At 36.8% G+C, this 21315-nt stretch overlaps 1 protein-coding gene across 3 annotated transcripts in view; it reads right to left on the reverse strand.

Annotated features, from left to right (window-relative positions):
- The window catches only part of LOC308236887 (transcription elongation factor A protein 1), a 72580-nt gene that overhangs the window by 5295 nt on the left and 45970 nt on the right, over nt 1–21315 (reverse strand). For 2 of the 3 annotated variants that reach the window (XM_080647024.1, XM_080647027.1), the window contains 8 exons: nt 19677–19739; nt 19477–19582; nt 14108–14195; nt 10341–10486; nt 9176–9232; nt 7867–8021; nt 4955–5101; nt 1724–1795 (listed from right to left, as the gene is read on the reverse strand). In XM_080647024.1, the coding sequence (XP_080503150.1) occupies nt 1724–1795; nt 4955–5101; nt 7867–8021; nt 9176–9232; nt 10341–10486; nt 14108–14195; nt 19477–19582; nt 19677–19739 (834 nt within the window). The remainder of the gene's footprint in view (nt 1–1723; nt 1796–4954; nt 5102–7866; nt 8022–9175; nt 9233–10340; nt 10487–14107; nt 14196–19476; nt 19583–19676; nt 19740–21315) is intronic. The other variant, XM_080647025.1, reaches the window with a different exon arrangement.

The following is a 21315-nucleotide window of genomic DNA, read 5'->3' on the forward strand; positions in this document are numbered from 1 at the left end:
GAAAAAGCTGAAGGAGTTCATCACCACCAAACCAGTATTATATGAAATGCTGAAAGGTATTCTTAAAGAAGAGGAAGAAGAAAAAAAGTAAAGAGAAAAATTATGAACAACAAATACATATCTATCAACAAGCGAACCTAAAAATCAAGTGAATTAAAAACCTGAGGAGCAGAATAATCTGGTGAATATAATAGAATCAGGGGCATAGAAAGGGAGTGGACTGATAATTCTCAGGGGGAAAGGGGTATGGGGGATTCATGAAGAGAATGGACAAAAATCATACACCTATGGATGAGGACAGTGGGGGGGAGGTAAGGGCAGAAGGTGGGGTGGGAAAGGGGTGGAGGGGAGCTATGGGGGGAAAAAGGAGAAATAATTGTAATAATCTGAATAAAGATTTATTTAAAAAAAAAAAAAAACACAAAACTAACCATTATAAACCCAATATTACTACTACTAATAAAAATAATAATCCTTCATACAAAACAAATCTAAGAGAGCTATCTGAAAAAGCCAGATTTGCTCAATAGGACTGGGAAAGAAAAAAAAAAAGGGAATATCCCTCTTAGACCAATGTAAAATCTTCTGCCAACTCAGGATAGGAGACACTATTTCAAACCATGAAGATATTCTCAATACCAGTAACTTTCCCAGCTCAGAATTAAATCTTTGTATATAATAAAATGGGTATTGGTCTCAACCCCTAAAATAGTGTCTAGGGCCAAAGTCCCATTCCATATTTGTGGAGGATATTCCCCCACTATCTGGCTTTTAATTCACTTCTGATTTTCAGAAAATGCTTTAACCTGAAAATACTTTATGTGAATAATTAAAAATAAACATTAGATTTAAACATCTATGTAGTATAACAACAAAAAAAAATCTTGTACCAACTTCACAAAAATTAATACAAGCAGTCAGTATTTTTGGAACACCAACAATTATCAGGCACTTTAAATATATTACCTCTACTCTTCACCACAACTTTTATGTAGGTATTATTTACACTTAATATATGATAAAATAATAGTTCAGTAAGAATAAGTGGCAAAGGAACTAAAAATCTATTTGGCTCCAAAGACTATCTTCCTACTATGTGAATCTTGCCAACCCCATACCCTAACATCTTCATATCTACAACAATAAAAATGATCTTAGGACAAATTTGTAATTCTCCCAATTTTAAATTATATTATTGTGGCTCACAAAAATCACTCAAGCATGAATCATTTAAGTAACATAAACTTGCCTGTGTGGGGCTAATTCAAGAGCATATAGGCAATATGAAGGCTTAGTGAAAAGCCTACTAAACCATGACAGTGCTCATCTGTAATTCCTAAAATAACACTAAAACCATTAGACTGGATTTCAACTAAGTAATTTTTCCAGAAACAAAATATGAACAAATTTTCTGGAGTACAAGAGTGGGAGCAAATGCATGAGTATAGTATATACAGGACTAAGATACAGTAATCAAACATATAAGATTCAATCCTGTTATTCCTGAACCAAAACAAAATGAAGGTAGGAAAATTAAGATTCTTTATTTCTAACAGAGTACAAAGTAGTATATTCCATTACAAATGGTGAGTCATAGACTCCTATAGCACTGAACAGTGTGAGCATATGTATATATTTAGGTATCTACATAGAATTATGAAAAGACCTGAAGAAATCATTCTATTACAGATGAGTAAAATATGAATCCAAGAAGGCGCCATACCTTCCATCGATTTCCACATTCATTGCAGACAACAAATGTTGTCATTGGTTCATCAGCACTACGAGTTTGTACCTGCAGCAAAATCAAGTGAAAATATTACTTTTTACAATACTATAAAAAGTTTAACCTAAATAAGAACATTGTACATGAAAATATATAATAACCACAATGGTACGACAAAATCCTATATAATAAAAGGCTAATATGCAAATCGACCGAATGGCAGAACAACCGGTCGCTATGATGCACACTGACCACCAGAGGGCAGACTCTCATCACAGGAGTTGCCCCCTGGTGGTCAGTGTGCTCCCACAGGGGGAGGGCCACTCAGCCAGAAGCCAGGCTCACAGCTGGCGAGTGCAGGGTCAGTGGCGGGAGCTTCTCCCACCTTTGCAGCAGCACTAAGGATGTCCGACTTCCAGCCTAGGATAACAATCCTAAGTCGTCAGTTGGACATCCCCGGAGGGCTCCCAGATTGCAAGAGGGCACAGGCTGGGATGAGGGACACACACACACACACACCCTCCCCCGAGTGCATGAATTTCGTGCACTGGGCCTCTAGTATATATATAACAGCCTGAAACAAGTTCAAATAAAGCTAATGTCAGAAGAGCACACATTTCCAAACTTCATTTTTCTAAGTTCTTCCTTCCTTGTCTTTTCATGTTTAATTTATTCCAGATAAGTGGGAAATCATCTAATGTCCCACCTATACTTTTTATAAATGACTAACAAATACGAAAAAAATTTCATCATCACTAAGAATCACAGAACTGTTAATTAAAAGACATCAATTTTCTCTTACAAATTAGCAAAGATGTGAAAATTAAGCATATTTCATTCTGACAAATGTAACTGCTTCTAAAAGTTAGGCAACAACAAGTAATATCCATGTTCTGTGACCTAGAAACTTGTTATCTCCTCTATTCTAAGATGGTAATTAGAAATACTATGTACAGCTCAACATCATTAATAATCAGGAAAATGCAAATCAAAATCACAATGAAATGTCACCTCATATCTGTCAGAATGGCTATTATCAAAGACAAGAGATAACAAATGTTAATGAGAATGTGAAGAAAAGGGAACTCTTATACAGTATTGGTCGGGATGTAAACTGGTAAAGCCATTATGACAAACAGTATAGAGGTCCCATCACCTCATATAGTTAGCGTATTCCTTCTGGATGGCAAATTGATAGGCAATTTTAAATTTCTTGTTCCGATTTTTCTGTATTTTCCCAAGTGTCCATAAGTAGGTACTTCATATTGCTTTTTATTTTTAAAAGCAAAACATTGATTGCTAGCTATCTATATATTTAGGGAATGTGATAACATTAATATTCAAGTGAAATAAAGAACTGGAAAAAATAAAAAAAAAACAGAGCAACAGAGATAGTATAGTAAAAAGGCAAAAAAAATTACATTCATATGGGAAGGTTTAATATTCTCAGGATCTAAAGAAAGGTAAGCATAATAAAATCATACTGAATATAAAAATTGGAAGTCTCAATATTTTTACAATTCAAGTTTCTCTTTTTAAGTTAGAGAAAAAGTATTTGGAATGCTTTTCACATAAATTCATTGAACAATAAACAAGAAAGTATAATTTTAAAATATTTTATAAGAAATCATAAAAATTTACATAACTAAAACTAATTAAAGCATTAATCAAAATTTACATAAAAACATATTCAATGAATTAAAATAAAATACCAACATCATTAAGTGATAATAGTGCCCAAAGTAGGAAATGTTTGTAGATTTTATAAATGATATAAATTTCATGTAGGAGGGCTGTACTAGAAAACAGAGAGAACATGGTTCAAAATATGTTTGAAAAGCCAAATCTCAGAATAATTGGATTTCATCTTCTAAACATTGTTTCTATTTCTGTTTTACCACAAATTAAAACATTTAATGGAAGGCATATACTACTATTAGTCTTTTCTTTTTTAAATATATTTTATTGATTTTTTACAGAGAGGAAGGGAGAGGGATAGAGAGCTAGAAACATCGATGAGAGAGAAACATCGATCAGCTGCCTCCTGCACACCTCCTACTTGGGGATGTGCCCGAAACCAAGGTACATGCCCTTGACCGGAATCGAATCTGGGACCTTTCAGTCCGCAAGCCGACGCTCTATCCACTGAGCCAAACCGGTTAGGGCTGGATTTTTAATGTTGTAAATATAGTACTTTTATATATAAAAAAAGTAAAGGTTCCTTCCTACAATTTATACAGAGTTTAGTAATGTTATTTTTTAAGTGCTTAATTTTCTGTCAAGCAGAATATTAAATTCCCTAAATATATCCAACAGTAAGTTATTCCTTCAGAGAAAAAAATTCTGATTTAGCAGAGTATAGATATGGCACAAAAACGTATTTGGCAAATGAAACTAATTTCAGTGATAAAATATCATTTTCGTATATGCACATGTAACTGAAATAACTGTAGCATGACTCCTCTTAGCTGTTCAAGAACAACAACAACAACAAAAGAACAAAAAGGAAAGTTAATCACATCACTTATGAATATAAAAGTCATCATGTTGCAAAAAATGACGCAATATCTGGAAACCACTTTAGCTAAAAGTACTCAAAGCCTATGTAAGGGAGAATAAAGAACATTCTTTAAATTTTTAGAGGCCCAGTGCATGAATTCGTGCACAGGTGGGGTCTGGCCGGCCAACCCCGATCGGGGCCAATCAGGCAGGGCCGGCCAGGGGAAGGAGACCTGGGAGGTTGGTCAGCTGGCCCCGCCCCCGACTTGGGTGGAGGGCCAATCAGGGGCCGGGGTGGCCATGGGGAGGGACCATGGGCAGTTGGCCGGCCCTGCCTCCTGGTTGAACTCCAGGTTGAGGGGACAATTTGCATATTAGCCTTTTATTATATAGGATAAGAGCCTACCGAATAAAAAGAATGATAACCTGTTTACATACTAACCAACACAGGTAACCAACTATTTATTAACCTTAGAGAAAGAACATGGCCATTTTACTAAATTCTATAATATTTTATAAATTTTACTTAATTGATATAGCTTTCATAGTAACAATTTCCATGAAAGTATAATTGGAATCTGTTAATATTAAAAAAGCATTCTTACCCTTGAGATCACATTTTCTCTTGAAAAATATCAAAGTATAATGATAATAATTATCACTCCTTGTTTTGAAACAAATTGCAAGGATTCTTAATATAAAAACAAGAATCTATAAACAAGCACAAACCTGTGTGTAAGTACAATTCTTCTTTTTACATTTGCCACATGTGAATAAGTCAGTCTGGGTTCCGCCCGTCTTGGCCATCTGATGCTCTCTGATGGCTTCTTTGGTCAAGTTTTTCCTCATCTCTTTGAGCTCATCACTAGCCATTTCCTATTAAAAAGGTGGCATAATACTCAGTTATAGGTGTCTTCTAATATATCTTGCATGTTTTTTATGATCAATTAGCTTAATAATAATAGAACCAAAATCAACTTTTAAAGTTTTAAAAGTAAAATATTAATATTTTCCCTCAAAAGAGTTGTTAGAGTTTGCTTTCTTTTAAGATTTCTTCAAATGTAAAAATTTCTTTTAAGTATGACTTAAAGGCTTATAAACAATGCAATCCTGTAGCAATAAGCACCTCCAGTGTCCAGACTGTGATGCACCATTGCCTTCCCACAAAAAGAAACAAGGACCTATAGAGAAATGTCTGGTTCCAGGTTTGAGTCAAGAAATGCACAGGATAAGCCATCTTCTTGTCCCAGAATGCACAGAAGTTACCTAAGACTTTCAAGTCAAATAGAGGAGCTAAAATGAAGGAGCTCCCATTGGCCAGACAGGACAACTTCTCCGACCATCAAAATAAATTACTGTAAAGAACCAATCCCGACTGGATAAAATCACAAGAACATTATGATATTTAAGAAAGGAGAGCACACAATCACATGCAAGAACAGCAACAAAAGCCCCCACGGGCAGTTACAAGGACACCAACTCCTCATTCTGATAACTGTTAACTAAAGGGAAAAAAATTATACACAATTAATCTGCCTTTCCTACCCAAACCAGAAGAGTAAAGTCCAAGTTTATAAGGGACAGTGCTTCTTTAGCTAAGAAATCCAGCCAATAGAAATCACTATTTTGCAATTCCTAATAAAATCAACCAATTCAGGCAAGGATCATCAGTGGATGAATAACACATTAGATCAGTGGTTCCCAAACTTTTTTTGGCCATGCCCCACCTAAGCAACTCTAAAATCCTGATACCTGCTCCCTATGACATATTCTTATTATTCAAAAAGTGAACTCCTATTCACGTGGAAGAAGCCTAAAAGGCCATTAACTTGATCTAAACAAGCTTCCAAAGAACATGGCATCCATGTAAGAGAAAAATAAAAGAACAAAAGGACAGTTGAAGTACTGAGGAAGAAATCACTAAGAAATTGTTAAAATAATAATATGAAGTGATATGAAAAAATAGCAAATGAAGTTTCAAAACATAATAGAGAACTGAAATGCATAAATATGTGACAATTTATATTTATATACTGTATATGAGGCCCCTAGAACCATAAGAAGTGCAAAAAATTCACTGTTAATAACTCATTCTCGAATTGTCCCCCTTAAAAATTAAATGGTCCCCCATGTGGGGCATGTGCCCCATGTTAGGAACCACTGTATTAGATGAAAAGGCAAAGGAGAACTTTACAATGAAGGAAACAGGTTATTAGTACCCAAACTCACTGATGAATCTCGGAATGCTAAGAGCAGAGCAATGAGAAATTGTGTCTCCTGATGTGATACAATATGAAGTAAAAAGCACCACTTATAGTTAAACCTATAGAACTAGCTTCCTGTTTAACAGAAAGTGTGACAGAAAAGTTAAATAACCTCATGAGGAAGAACAGACAATTCATACTGTGGGATACAGAAGAAATAAACTGGCTTTTTCAACAGGTTAATGTCATGAAGAAAAAAGCAGGGGCAGGTGTAGAAGAAATTGTTTTAGATACACACACACACACACACACACACACACACACAATCATAAACTAAAGATAATGTGCAGACTTTGGATCCTAATACAGAAAAAAATAGGATATGAACTAGGTATTAGGTAATACCAAAGAATTAGCGATAGCTTTGTTGGAAGTGGTGATGACATTATGTAAGAAAAATATCATATTTTTAAAGATACCTCTCAAGTATGTAGAGGTAAAAGAACATGTCTGAGAGTTGCTTGAAAATAATTCCAGAGAAAAGAAGGAAAAGGATAGATGAAAGGGTGCAAATTCTTGAAAATACTTGAAGCCTGGATGACAGGTATATGGGATTTCATTACACTATGTTCTCTATTTTGTGAAAGTTTAAAGTAACTTTTTTTTTTTAATATATTTTTTATGATTTTTTACAGAGAGGAAGGGGAGGGATAGAGAGTTAGAAACATCGATGAGAGAGGAACATCAATCAGCTGCCTCCTGCACACCCCCTACTGGGGATATGCCCGCAACCAAGGTACATGCCCTTGACTGGAATCGAACCTGGGACCCTTGAGTCCGCAGGCCGACGCTCTATCCACTGAGCCAAACCGGTTAGGGCTAAAGTAACTTTTAATGAGTGTTTTTTAATACACTTAAAATATGTAGCAATTTTTATTAGCTATATAGAAAAAAATTCACTCTCTTGGATCCTTAATAATGAGATTATAGAGACACTACAGCTTTTACCTATGAATAGCTATGTCTATAAATAGCCAAATATAAACTTCATTTTCCCCATCATTCTCTATAGAAATTTAAAGAAAAGTCAATAAGATGTCACCAATTTTGTAGGGTTTAACCATAGAAAGAACTTAGTGATTTCAAAGTCTGTTTGCAATTAGAAATTTAACTTTCAATTCTACATGAATCCATAATAAATTATAACACTTTGTCTTCAGACAATAATTTAAGGCAAAATCATGGTACAGTCATGGAAGGGATAAAGTACTGATGACAAGAGATTCAATGTCCTTAAGTATTTGTCTAATATACTGTATAAATAAGTTCATCAGAATAGCTAATGATTTATTGTACAGGCAGTATTCATGTAGCACTTTATGATTAAATAGACTTTACACCTGACATCATGGAAACGTTATATACAGATATACTCACCTCTGCCGTCATTCTAGCAAATAAGTCAGGAGAGATATTACCACACAGAACATTTTTCCTTAAATTTGGATTCTTTGCATCCTTAAGATTTGATATTCTACTTCGTACTCTATTTTTGTATTTCATGTCTGTATTCCTTATTTCTTGATATATAGGTAGAGACCATTAAGGAAAAAATGTTAAATTATAAAGGTAAAATTAACTTTTCATATTTTGCCAAAATTTCTGAAATTTTTAAGCAGTTTACAAAAATCTGTTTCAAATTTATATTAGGTTAATAACAAGGCTGTTTCTACCAGATTCCTCTATCTGTAACTGACAAATAATAGTGATTATACCTTTAGGCTATGAATGAGCAATGCTTTCTCCTTATTTATTGCCACAAGCACACAAATTAAAATTGTTTCAATAAGAAACTCAAGTACTCAATCTTAGAAAACTTTTGAAAAAGAGCTTGAACTTATAGAAGTTTTAACTTGCCAAAATATGAATTCTACCAAGGATCCTATAAGAGACCATTCATGGTGGCCCTGAAGGTTCATTTCCTCCCCCAGCTTGGCAAAAAGCTAGGTTAGCAGATTGTTCTCAAAAGAATAGGCCACAAGCCTTACCCGATTTGGCTTAATGGATAGACCGTCAGCCTGTGGACTGAAGGGTCCCGGGTTTCATTCTGGTCAAGGGCACGTGCCTCCACAGCAGGCTTGATCCAGTGTGCAGGAGGCAACCAATCAATGTGCCACTCTCGCCCTGATGTTTCTCTCTCTTCCACTCTCTCTAAAAATCAATGGAAAATCCTCGGGTGAGGATTTAAAAAAAGGAAGACTAGGCCACAGCAGAGGCTGAGCCCAAGGAGGTCCCTTTCTAACGAGGCTATTTCCACCACACTGTCACCTAGATGTCCCCTGCTTCCCGCACTTACATGGAAAGCTCCTCTCCCAGAGCCCTTTCCATGGGAAAGTGAGCTCAGGAGATTGTGTGTGCTATATTGAGTTCTCCCAAAATGTGAAATCCTACTTCACACAGGTAGTGTGTGGTTTCCTTGCCCTTTTGCACAACTTCAATGGAGATGGTACATTCTCATTTGCATGGCAGAAAAATAAAAACGCTATCAATACTATGTGCTTTACTTTTGAATGACAGGAAAACAAAAAGAATAAAAAGGACAAGGATGACCCTCACCTTTGCGATCAAAACAATACAATCAAGATAGAAACTGAAGAACACAAATAAAAATCAATTTTATACAGAAAGAAAAATTTATAATTAATCTAACAGATTAAACAATTATGCATATAGACACAAAGGATATCTTCCTCAATTTGAGATCCCAATTCTTCTTCATCAGCTCCAATAGCAATGTAGTCATCTAAACAAAGACACAAAGAATTATCAAGAATAAGTGACTTAACATATTTTTAAAAAATCAATACAGAGTAAATTAAACTGCATTTCTTTTTCTTCAACCCCATTTGCCGTCTATAAAGAATCCTTTTAGTTTAGTTTCATTAGGATCTGGTCTCTTTATCCAATAGACGACGCCTCTGGATTCACCTAATGTCCACAGTGCTTCTTATCCCCCACGAGTGGGGAAGTGATCTAGAAGGTAATTCCTCATTTCATAACTCTATACAGTCTGGCTGGCTCCAGCAAAGAGTAGAAAAAGTTATAGAAAGAACTGTCTCATGTCCTGTGGTTCAGGCTTCAATGAAAAGAGGCCATTCATTTCATCTGCCACGCACATATATGTTCACACTCAGAAGAATCCTATGCAAATATTAAAAAAGAATAGGAGGAAATATAAAGAAAAAATATATAAAAAAGATAATAAGGGAATCAATGTAAAAAGGGCAGAGTAAGGAGAAAAGTAGGTCATACTAACTATGGCTCAGTATAATAGAAAAAAAAGAATTTCTTTAAGATGATAAGTAAATATTCTTGTATATGACATTTTAAAGCCAAATTTTTACATAATAAAAATACCTTCAAACTAAATTAGAGCTCTCATATATAAATCAAGATTCATTTCCTTTTTTAAAAAAAAGTAGAAAATAAAATTATGAATACAAAACTGATATACTATATGTCATAAAAACATTTAACAATGTCACCAAAATACAGTATCATTAACTGTCTATGGGGGAGGGGGGAACAAATAGTCTGCAGACTAAAACGTGGGGGGAAAATAGTTATAAAAAAAAGTTTCAATTACTATGAATCAGGAAACAGCCATACATCAGAAGGAATCCATTTCTTATCATTATAAAGTGATAGGGAAAGGCCTCAGTATGTCTATACCTACCTCTCTGCCTCTAGCAACCCCTACTAACAACAACTACTCCCTGAGCTAAGCTAAGCAGTGGTGGTCAGCTATCAATGGGATGCCGCGGGTAAAACAGAAATATGGAGGTGCACATGGCATTGATAGTAATGATGATCAAAGGACTGAGCACTGAAATAACATATACTAAACTTACCTCCTGTCCGAAGAGCTGCAGCAAGCATCTCCCTACACTTTAACCGTACAGAGTCGGAAGTGCTTGGTGCCCGAGGAAATGATGACACGTAAGTATCTCGAGCGTTCGTCTCATCCTTTCTGCTGCTTACATTGCTACTGGAGCTACTAACATCCACACACACACAATAAATAAAAATGAAATACACACACACACACACACACAAAAAAATCAAATATAAAAAAAATTAGGGAAAACTCAAATTAACATCATTACTATCACTCTCTAAAAATAATTTTTCGGCCTAAATAAATGAGATAGTGACTCTTGCATTACAAAAATTGCCTGCGTATCAATTAAAAAGTTAAAATTTTAGTAAAGGTAAGAGAAGTCTCATGTCTTTTTTTAAGCAACTAAACATTTTACCTTGATTCTTTTAAAAATTAAACAACATTTTAATATAGAAAATACACATTATAGTTCAATACAGTAAGTGAAAAACAAGGATCTTATTTATTGGGAAAGGGGTGAAGGGAATATGACAGCTCCAGAGAATATGATAGCTCTCAACTAAAAAAAAAGGGGGGGGGGGGGGAGCCCTGGCTGGTTTGGCTCAATAGATAGAGCATCAGCCTTCGAACTGAAGGGTCCCGGGTTTGATTCTGGCCAGGGGCACATGCCTGGGTTGCGGGCTTGGTCCCTAGTAGGGGGCGTGCAAGAGGCAGCCAATCAATGATTGTCTCTCATCATTGATGTTTCCGTATCTCTCTCCCTCTCCCTTCCTCTCTGAAATCAATAAAATATATTTTAGAAAGGGGGGGGGGGGAGAAAAGATGTTTAAAAAACCCTATTCCAATTAGGTAACCAATGAATTTTACATTTAAAACATCCCCTTCAGGATAAAAACCATGTATAGTGAGAAATGAGCTGCAAGAATATAAAAATGTCTCTTAATTTCTCCCCAGAATCATCACTTAATTAGGACAGTTTAATAATTTTCCAGACAACCTAATCATTTCAACTGTTCTGATTAACTTCTTATGTTAGATTCTAACCAAAATACTTTCCTGACTGGTTTTGGTTAACTTTTATCACATTAGAGATATTTGCCATAAACCTTCTCAAGACTAAATTATTCACACTCCATAGATCTAACTCCCTTCTCTGTTGCAAGCAGATACCCCCTTGCCTTCTCTCCAAAACGTTTTCAAACTTCTCAAGATCACTGTGGGCAAAAAGGCCATTTTGTGTATATTCTACGTTTAGCTGTTCAGACATTTTCCTGTGAACAACTTGTTCAGGAACCAAACTGTTCACAACGGGAGACATTCGAGAACCAAGGTTTGACTGTACATTTATATTTTATATTCAAGGCATTAAATCAGTGATTCTGAATGTCACCAAATTGGACAATTGGGAGCATACGTTAAAAAATTCATAAATTATGGCCTGTACTTTTAAAAAATATAAAGGTCATGAAAGACAATGACACACTGAGAATTACTCCAGATAAAGAAAACTAAAGAGATATGATAACTAAATGCAAAGTGTGATCCTGAATGATATTTTGGAAAAATCTTTTTCTCTTGCAATAAAAGACATTGTTGAAATATGAATAAGGTATTTGGATTAGAAAAAGGTATCAATGTTAATTTCTGGAGATATATATAGCTTTATTGTGGTTACATGTGAGAAAATGTCCCTGATCTTAGAAAATACACATTGCTGTAGCTAGCATTTAGGGGCATAAAGAGCATATGCCTACAAATGACTTATTTTATTCAAAATAACACCAGTGTGTGTGTGTGTGTGTGTGTGTGTGTGTGTGTTTCCATATCATACACATATACACTGAGTGGACAGATTATTATGATCTCTGAACACTTAATAATCTGGCCACTTGGTGTATATCCTATCTAATAAAAGAGCAATATGCAAATTGACCATCACTCCAACGCACAAGATGGCTGCCCCCATGTGGACACAAGATGGCCGCCACAAGATGGCCAGCAGGGGAGGACAGTTGGGAGGGACCAGGCCTGCAAGGGAGGGCAGTTGGGGGGGAACCAGTCCTGCAGGGGAGGGCAGTTAGGGGCAATCAGGTTGGCAGGGTAGTGGTTAGGGGATGATCAGGCTGGCAGGCAGAAGCAGTTAGGGGCAATCAGGAAGGCAGGCAGGCGAGCAGTTGGGAGCCAGCAGTCCTGGATTGTGAGAGGGATGTCCCAGATTGGAGAGGGTGCAAGCTGGGCTGAGGGACAGCCCCCTCCCCCATGCACGAGTTTCGTGCACCAGGCCTCTAGTCCTATATAATAAAAGGCTAATATGCAAATTGTCCCCTTGACCAGGAGTTCGACCAGCAGGCAGGCCGGCCAACCGCCCATGTCCCCTCCCCTGGCCAGGCTGGCCGGATCCCACCCATACACGAATTCATGCACCAGGCCTCTAACATACACACACACACACACACACTGAGTGGCCAGATTATTATGCATTCAGAGATCATAATAATCTGGCCACTCAGTGTAAATATTGGGGCAATTGGTAGTTCTCAGTATTACTCTTACAAATTTTCTAAAAGTTTAAAATTATCTCAAGATAATTAGAAAAACTAATAGATTTTATTAACAACTGGTGTTTAACCCTACCTTTAGCTTACCTCTTTTATTATCAAGTTTAGTTAGTATTAATATGTAAAATAACAGTGTATGGGATATATATTGCTACTAAAAAAAAATGAGTACATTATCAATTTTGGGAAAATATTGAGAGATAAATGAAGTTAAAAAGGTAGCCTGAAATTTGAGTGCATCAGAATCACTTGAAAGGTTTGTTAAAAATATATTTCTAGCCTGGCTGGTGTGGCTCAGTGGTTGAGTGTCAACCTATGAACCAGGAAGTCATGGGTTCAATTCTCAGTCAGGACACATACCCAGTTTGCAGGCTCCATCCCCAGTAGGGGGCGTGCAGGAGGCAGTTGATCAATGATTGGCTCTCATCAATGATGTTTCTATCTCTCTCTCCCTTCCTCTCTGAAATCAATAAAAATATATTTAAAAAACAAAAACAAAACCATATTTCTAGGCCCTACTTCCAGAATTCCCAATTCAGTAGTTCTAGGGTAATGCCCAAGAATTTGCTTTGCTGAAGTTGCCAGGTTCACTGCTCTTACAGGGACCACACTTTGAGAACTATTGCCTAAAAATCAGTGTCAGGTGTGAAACTAAGTACAAGCTTTCCAAGAACAGAGGAACTGTTTTTAATCTACTAGGCATATCACATTTTACATCAATGTGTTGGATATCACAGTTCATTATCTGTGAGAAGAATAAATGCAAAGGGCTCCTAAGATCTGCAAAACAATTTGAATCCTTCATTACTGAACTTCACATTTTCAGTTCTTATGACAAATAGCTAAACTGGAAAGAGAAATAAAATCATAAAAAGGAAAATTAGATCCAGGAACAAAAAATTTAAAAATCTGGTAAATGGAGGATGAAACCATTTGAATCCCTCATCAGTACCTTCACTGCCAATTCTAGTAGTACTACCCAAGAGATTCCATTCAATTAAACTTGTTGAGTACAATGTAAATAATTTCTTCTAGTTATATAGGATCTTTTAACTCTCTTTAAACTTCCAAGAAATTTTCTAAGAAACTTCAAAATATTTGGCTAATTTCAATAGATTAGAAAACAAAGGAGTACAGATATGGGGTCATAAGACCAAGGAACTGGGGCAACGTAAAACTATGACTTTCAACATAAATGAACTCCCATGGAGCAAAATACCTTTCTTCTCTTGCTTCAGGGCTATTCTGTGATGTAATTGCAGTATCTTTTTTCTTTTCCTCAGGATCTTTATCAGTTGATGGTCCATCTGAAAATTTATGAAATCCTTAAGTTGTTAGCATTTGTTAAAAAAAAAACAAAACTGAACTACTACATGTTATCAGGCTATTTACGAAACAAAAAAACTAAAATCCTAAGTTTTCAACAAGTAAATAAAATTTATGTAAGCTATTCTTTTATCATATGTACTTGGGTATTTGTTACAATGAATGCTTGTCAGCATTCTCAAATAAACTCCCTCATCTGGTGGAAACAATATATTTGTATGTCAATGGACCCTAAAAGAGAGGAAAAGTATACAGACAAAGGGAAGGAGAATATGGAAAAAAATAGCAGCACTGTCATAACAATGAAAGCACAAAGTATATATAGCAATATTGTTTTAATAATTTTTCATGAAGGCAAAAAATTTAAGATGGTACCCAAAACATAAATAAATATTTCAGGGGTAGTAACAAAAACATTTTCATAGAACGTCTTTCATGATTAGTAAAGCCTACCCAGCACTTCCTCAATCTTAAGTAATATGTAAGGTAATACAGAGTGCTCCGGCTTTAGGACTGAAGGAGGTGAACAATTAAAACTGGGTAATAAAGCACATAAAATAGACTGGGCCAATGCAATATGTAAGAACTGAAAAGAAACACTCATGTTTAAATCAACCAAAACAAGCCTCGAAGCTGGGTTCAGAAAATGTTTGGATCTACTGAATAATTTTTTATCTCTACCTAAGTAATAAGAGATATACAAATAATTCGATTCTCCACATCTCTGTAGAAAATACAGAAGAACATACATTCAGCTGTATATTAGCACCACTGAGGCAACTTTTAAGCATATCCTCATCATCCTCCCATCCCGAGCCATTCAACCCAAATCTCTGGCAGTGAGGCATGAGCATCAAAATTTTGAAGTTCCTCAGATGATTCTAATAGCTATTCTGGATGAGTAACTGAAGGAGTTTGGTCCAAATCTCAATTCTAGAATTTATTTCATAAAGGTTAGGGTTACCAAACCTGAATTCAAATACCCTATTCTAAGTGTACACTTTAGTTTTCACATACTCGTTTTACTGCCCCGTTATTCTCTAAAATCCACCTAAAAAACCTCCAAACAGCCGAAACCGGTTTGGCTCAGTGGCTAGAGCGTCGGCCTGCGGACTGAAGGGTCCCGGGTTCAATTCTGGTTAAGGGCATGTACCTTGGTTGCGGGCACATCCCCAATGGGAGGTGTGCAGGAGGCAGCTGATCGATGTCTCTCTCTCATCGATGTTTCTAACTCTCTATCCCTCTCCCTTCCTCTCTGTAAAATATCAATAAATATATTAAAAAAAAAAAACAACCTCCAAACATAAAGATGCTATAGTGTTATGAAGAAAACAAAGATCAATAATGACATTAAAGAATACAGCAAAGATTAAGAAATATTTCAAGCCCTAACCGGTTTGGTTTGGTGGATAGAGCATCGGCCTACAGACTGAAGGGTCCCAGGTTCAATTCTGGTCAAGGGCATGTACCTTGGTTGTAGGCACATCTTCAGTAGGAGGTGTGCAAGAGGCAGCTGATTGATGTTTCTCTTTCATCAATGTTTCTATCTCTCTCCCTCTCTCTCTGTAAAAAAATCAATAAAAAAAAAATATATATATATATGTATATAAATATTTCAAAAGTAAAAGGTTAGAGCCCTGGCCAGTGTTCTCACTGGTTAGAGCACTGGCCCGCGATTTCCAGTCAAGAGCACATACCTGGGTTGCAGGATTGACTCCTGGCCTGTTGGGGCACATGCAGAAAGCAACCGATCATGTGTCTCTTTCACATGGATGTTTCTCTCTCTCTCCCTCTCTCTCTCCCCCTCTCCCCTCTGCTCCCTCCCATTCTCTCTCAAAAAAAAAAAATCAATGGGAAAAAATATCCTCAGGTGAGGATTAAAAAAAATTAATAATAGGATAGAAAGCATTTGAAAGGTGATATAACAATGCAATACTATCTAGGATCCAAAGCTCTCAGAAACGCAATAAAACTGATCATACAAACTGCTCCAGCACAGTATAAATTAGCACAGTATAAATCAGAAAGCAGAGCAATAAGAAGTATGAACAGCCTTAAAACATTCCCACTATCTGAATAGTGCTGTGGGTAATACAACATAGCTGCAGGAAGTGCTCCAGCTTGGACTCAGACTTTCTGTGAACAGATCTGCCTACTGGTCCCAATCCAACTGTGCATAAAGTGCTTAATCTCTCAGTGCCTCAATTTCCTCATCATAAAATGAGGATTATAATAGCACTTAGCACACTGGATTGTTGGGAGGATTAAATGCACTAATAAAGATCAACGCTTGGCACATCTTAAGTATTCAAAACTGTGCTACTTAGTAGCAGCAGTAGTAAACCTTCTAGAAATCTAATAACATCCTAAAGAAAAAACTTTAGTCAGAAAGATATTCATCAAGACATTATTTATAATAGCCATGAAGTTAAAAACAACAAATCTAACAGGCAAGGGATTAAATTGTTGTATAGTCACACAATGGATTGATTATTCGGAAATCAATAAAAATGAGTTACGATTTAAAAAATACAAAAATTTTTTTCATTAAAAATACAATATAAATACAATGAAACCTCGGTTCTGGAACTTAATCCATTCCGAAAGGCTGCTTGAAACTGAACCATTATTTTCCATTAAAAATAATGTAAATTGGCCGAAACCGGTTTGGCTCAGTGGATAGAGCGTCGGCCTGCGGACTGAAAGGTCCCAGGTTTGATTCCGGTCAAGGGCATGTACCTTGGTTGCGGGCACGTCCCCAGTAGGGGGTGTGCAGGAGGCAGCTGATCGATGTTTCTCTCTCATCGATGTTTCTAGCTCTCTATCCCTCTCCCTTCCTCTCTGTAAAATATCAATAAAAATATATTTAAAAAAAATAAAATAAAATAATGTAAATTGAATTAATCCATTCCAGACCCCTTGTTTTAACCTTTCTTATATACATGTCTAATGTAGTAATTTAAATAAACACTTTTTTTAAAAAGGACATGAAATATAAATGAAAATTTAATAAACGGAAATAAAATATAGAGTAAAAATGAGAATTTAATAATTATAAGCAGCAGCAAAAGCCAAAAAGCACTAATATATTCACAGAATCTTATATTACATTTTGTTATCCCAAGACAAGACAATTAAATTTTATAGGCAACAATTTTTAGTTTCTAGTTACCAAGTTCTTACAATATGTTTTTTGTTATTACTATTGTGGCCTTTGAAATTTTAAAATGTTCAGCTATTTTCTCTTTCATATAAAGCCAATAACTGATTAAAGAAACGACTAATTCCAGGGCTGGGACAAGGAAGATGAATGAGACCAATACATTTTGTGGTACCAAAATGTGAGAGTAAAAAAAAAAAATTGAAGGGGGCTCATCAAAGGGACAGAGGAGCCAGTTTAAAGAACTGCCTGCTGGTCAAATTTGGGACAATGTAAATATCAATATAAATAGGAATAATGGATTATAATCCATTGTATGTCCATTATATAGAAAAGGAATGCATGTGTCCACACAAAGAATCCTATATGATCTATATATATATATAAAAGCCTAAGCGACCGTCACAACCGAAACAACCAAATGGATGACCGAAGAGGCTGTGTGGGGTGACCAGGCCAGCAGAGGGATTAGTGAGGGACGACCAAACGACTGAGCAGCAGGCTGCGTGGGGCGACCAGGCCGGCAGGGGGGTTAGTGAGGGACGACCAGGCCAGCAGAGGGGGGCAGTGAGGGGCAACCAGGCCGGCAGTGGGGGGGGTGGGGGGGGCAGTAAGGGGCGACCAGGTCGGCGGGGGAGGGGGGATTTGGGGCGACCAGGCCGGCAAGGGGGGGCAGTTGGGGATGACTAGGGCATGGGGGGGGGGCAGTTGGGGGTGACCAGGCCATCGGGGGGGCAGTTAGGGGTGATCAGGCAGGCAGGCGAGCAGTTAGGAGCCAGTGGTCCCGGATTGTGAGCGGGATGACAAACCAGCAGTTGGACATCCCCCGAGGGGTCCCGGATTGGAGAGTGTGCAGGCTGGGCTGAGGGGACCTCCCCCGCACCGCCCCGTGCACTAATTTCGTGCACTGGGCCTCTAGTAAAAGCATAATATGCTAAGTGTCTGACCGTTTGACCATTCCACCAGTCGCAATGACGTGCACTGACCACTAGGGGGCAGACGCTCAGACTGGTAAATTAGCTTGTTGCTGGGGTCCAGCCGATCGGAAGTGGGCAAGACGGGCCGGACAAGCCCTGGAGCCCTCCCGCGGTCCCTGCCCGGCTGGCCAACCGCCTGCAGCCCTCCCAGGAGGATTGCGAGAGGATGCAGGCCAGGCTGAGGGACCCCACCTGTGCACGAATCCGTGCACCAGGCCTCTAGTAGATAAATAACTGGGAGGTATAAAAGGAAGGTTCTTTCTTATAGCAGAATGATGATTTATAGGTATTAAGGAAGTGACAGAGAAAATCACTATTTTGCAACTGTCACTATAAAAAACAATTTGGGGGGAAGGGTAGGGAGGTCTGATGAGGAGCAAGATAGTTTCAAGATCTTAAAGTATCTCCCACAGAATGCCTATTAGATACAAGAGGGAAAATAATAAACGATACAGTGTATACCTTGACTGGGTAATCAAAATTTACATAATCAATGCCTCTGGGTCTCAAACCCCAAGAAGGATACAACACACTTAAGTAGCATTGTAACTGTGGATGCACAGTCTGATCTAATCATGAGAAAATTGCAGATAAACCCCAAGGGTACAGCACACTTGTATTCTTCATGTCAACGTCATAAAAGATATAAAGGACATTCGGACAACTAACAAAAATAGAATATTCCCTGTAGATTAAAGTACTATTCTCATGTTACATTTCCTGAATTTGCTGTATTATGATTACATAAGAAAATAAACTTGTTATAAGGAAAAAGACATGTAAGTATTAAACGGTAAAGCATGATAGATGCAACATATTCACCAATAGTTCAGAAAAAATAATTTGTGTTTGAGTACATATAGAGAGAGAAAAAGAGAACATGACAAAATAAATATGACAATTTTTTTTTTTTAAGTATGGCAACCTTCCCTTTGGGGGGAAATTGTCTTCTTACTTAAAGAGGCAATCTAGTTATAAATATTGAAAGACAAGAAAACTAAATTTGACTAGCTTAAAAAGCAAAACTCTCCAAGAGTTCAAACAAGCACCCCTTCATACTTATTCAACCAAATGTTTGAATAAACCAGAACATCATAAATATACATAAGGGAAGATCAATTATACCTAATAACTTTTTCCAAGACTTGATGAGAGACTTTGCTAAAGATGTAACTTCTTCATCTGTACTCTGCTTGCGAATAGCATTTACTGACATTCCAATTCTTGTGGACTGCAAGGCAATGACAAAAAAATTGGTATTGAAGACATTTGAGTACTTTATGACAATTAACTATTAAAAAATTATGACACGTAGCAGTATATACCTGTAATAATTCCAGGGTCATGGGAATATTCTTAAGCTCCTTCAGCAAATCCAATGCTCCAGCCTATAAAGTAAAATAATTTCATATTGAATTTCCCGGACAGTTAAGCAAAAACTAACTAGAAATTTAAATTTATGGTTTACTATTCACAACTCATTATAGTTCAGTTATTCATATGAGAAAGGTAAACACACACACACGTATATATGTATATGTGTACACACATATGTGTATAATAAGAGAGGAAGAGAAAAGGAGTTTTTTCCAAATATGGGTTGAAACTCAGTAAAGGATCACAAAATCCATTTACTGAGTTACAACCAGTACTTGTTAAATATTGTTTTGTGAATGTTTTTCTTTGTTAAGTTTATCTTTATTGTTTAAAGTATTACAGATGTCCCTTTTTTCCCCCATTGACCTCCCCGTCCCCACTCTCGTATCTTCCCCAGGCCTTCACCTCACTATTGTGTCCATGGATTATGCATATATGCATATGAAATATTTGATTAATCTCTTCCTGCCCCCACCCCCAACTCATTCCGAGATCTGTCAGCCTGTTTCATTCTTTTATGTCTATTGTCCAATATTGTTCGTCAGTTTATTTTATTCATTAGATTCCACATATAAGTGAGATCATGTGATACTTGTCTTTCTCTGACTGACTTATTTCACTCAGCATAATACTTTCTAGGTCCCTCCATGCTGTCTCAAAGGGTAAGAGATCCCTCAACATCACTAATCATCAGAGATGCAAATTAAAACAACAATGAGGTACTACCTCACACCTGTCAGAATGGCTGCAATCATTAAATCAACAAACAACAAGTGCTGGCGAGGATGTGAAGAAAAAGGAACCCCAATACATTGCAGACTGATACGGCCACTGTGGAAATCAGTGTGGAGTTTCCTCAAAAAATTAAATATGGAACTCCCATTTGACCCAGTGATCCCACTTCTAGGAATATAGCCTAAGAAGCCTGAAAAACCAATCAGAAAGGATATATGCACCCCTATGTTCACAGCAGCACTATCTACAATAGTTAAGGTCTGGAAACAGCCCAAGTGCCCAGCAGTAGATGAGTGGATAAAAAGCTGTGGTACATTTACACAATGGAATACTATGCAGATGTAAAAAAGAAAGTTTATTTTTTTAATAGTATTTGTTTATATGTGTACCAAGTAGAAACGTAAAATATACAGTATTTCTTACTGTGGTGCTATAACACATCCCCAAATGTCCATGCAGAGCACTTGCTTGATAAAGGAGCCAAGCCTGAGAAAGTGGGAATGGGGGTTAGAAGGTGTTTAGCACCTTTAGCATTCACTCACACACAGGGGGAGTGGGAAAGGGCATCTTTACTAGAATTCTCATGATGTCTCCGTATCTCACTGGTCTGTGACAAGAACATTGCCAAAACCGAAAGTTAAAAGAGGAATCGTATTTGCCAATGTCACCCCTATAAATGTAGTAAAAAGTAAAAAAATAAAAATAAAAGATAAATGAAGAAGGAAATTAGATGAGAAGCAGGAGCACAACTTACAGCTTGTGGCCAAACATTCTAACTTGATATATTTATTCTACCATATTTCACCTAATCTAATACATTCAGTTAATCATATTGTACTCAGTATAATGTTC

The sequence above is a fragment of the Plecotus auritus genome (genome assembly GCF_963455305.1).
Source record: "Plecotus auritus genome assembly, chromosome: 11".
Lineage (NCBI taxonomy): Eukaryota > Metazoa > Chordata > Mammalia > Chiroptera > Vespertilionidae > Plecotus > Plecotus auritus.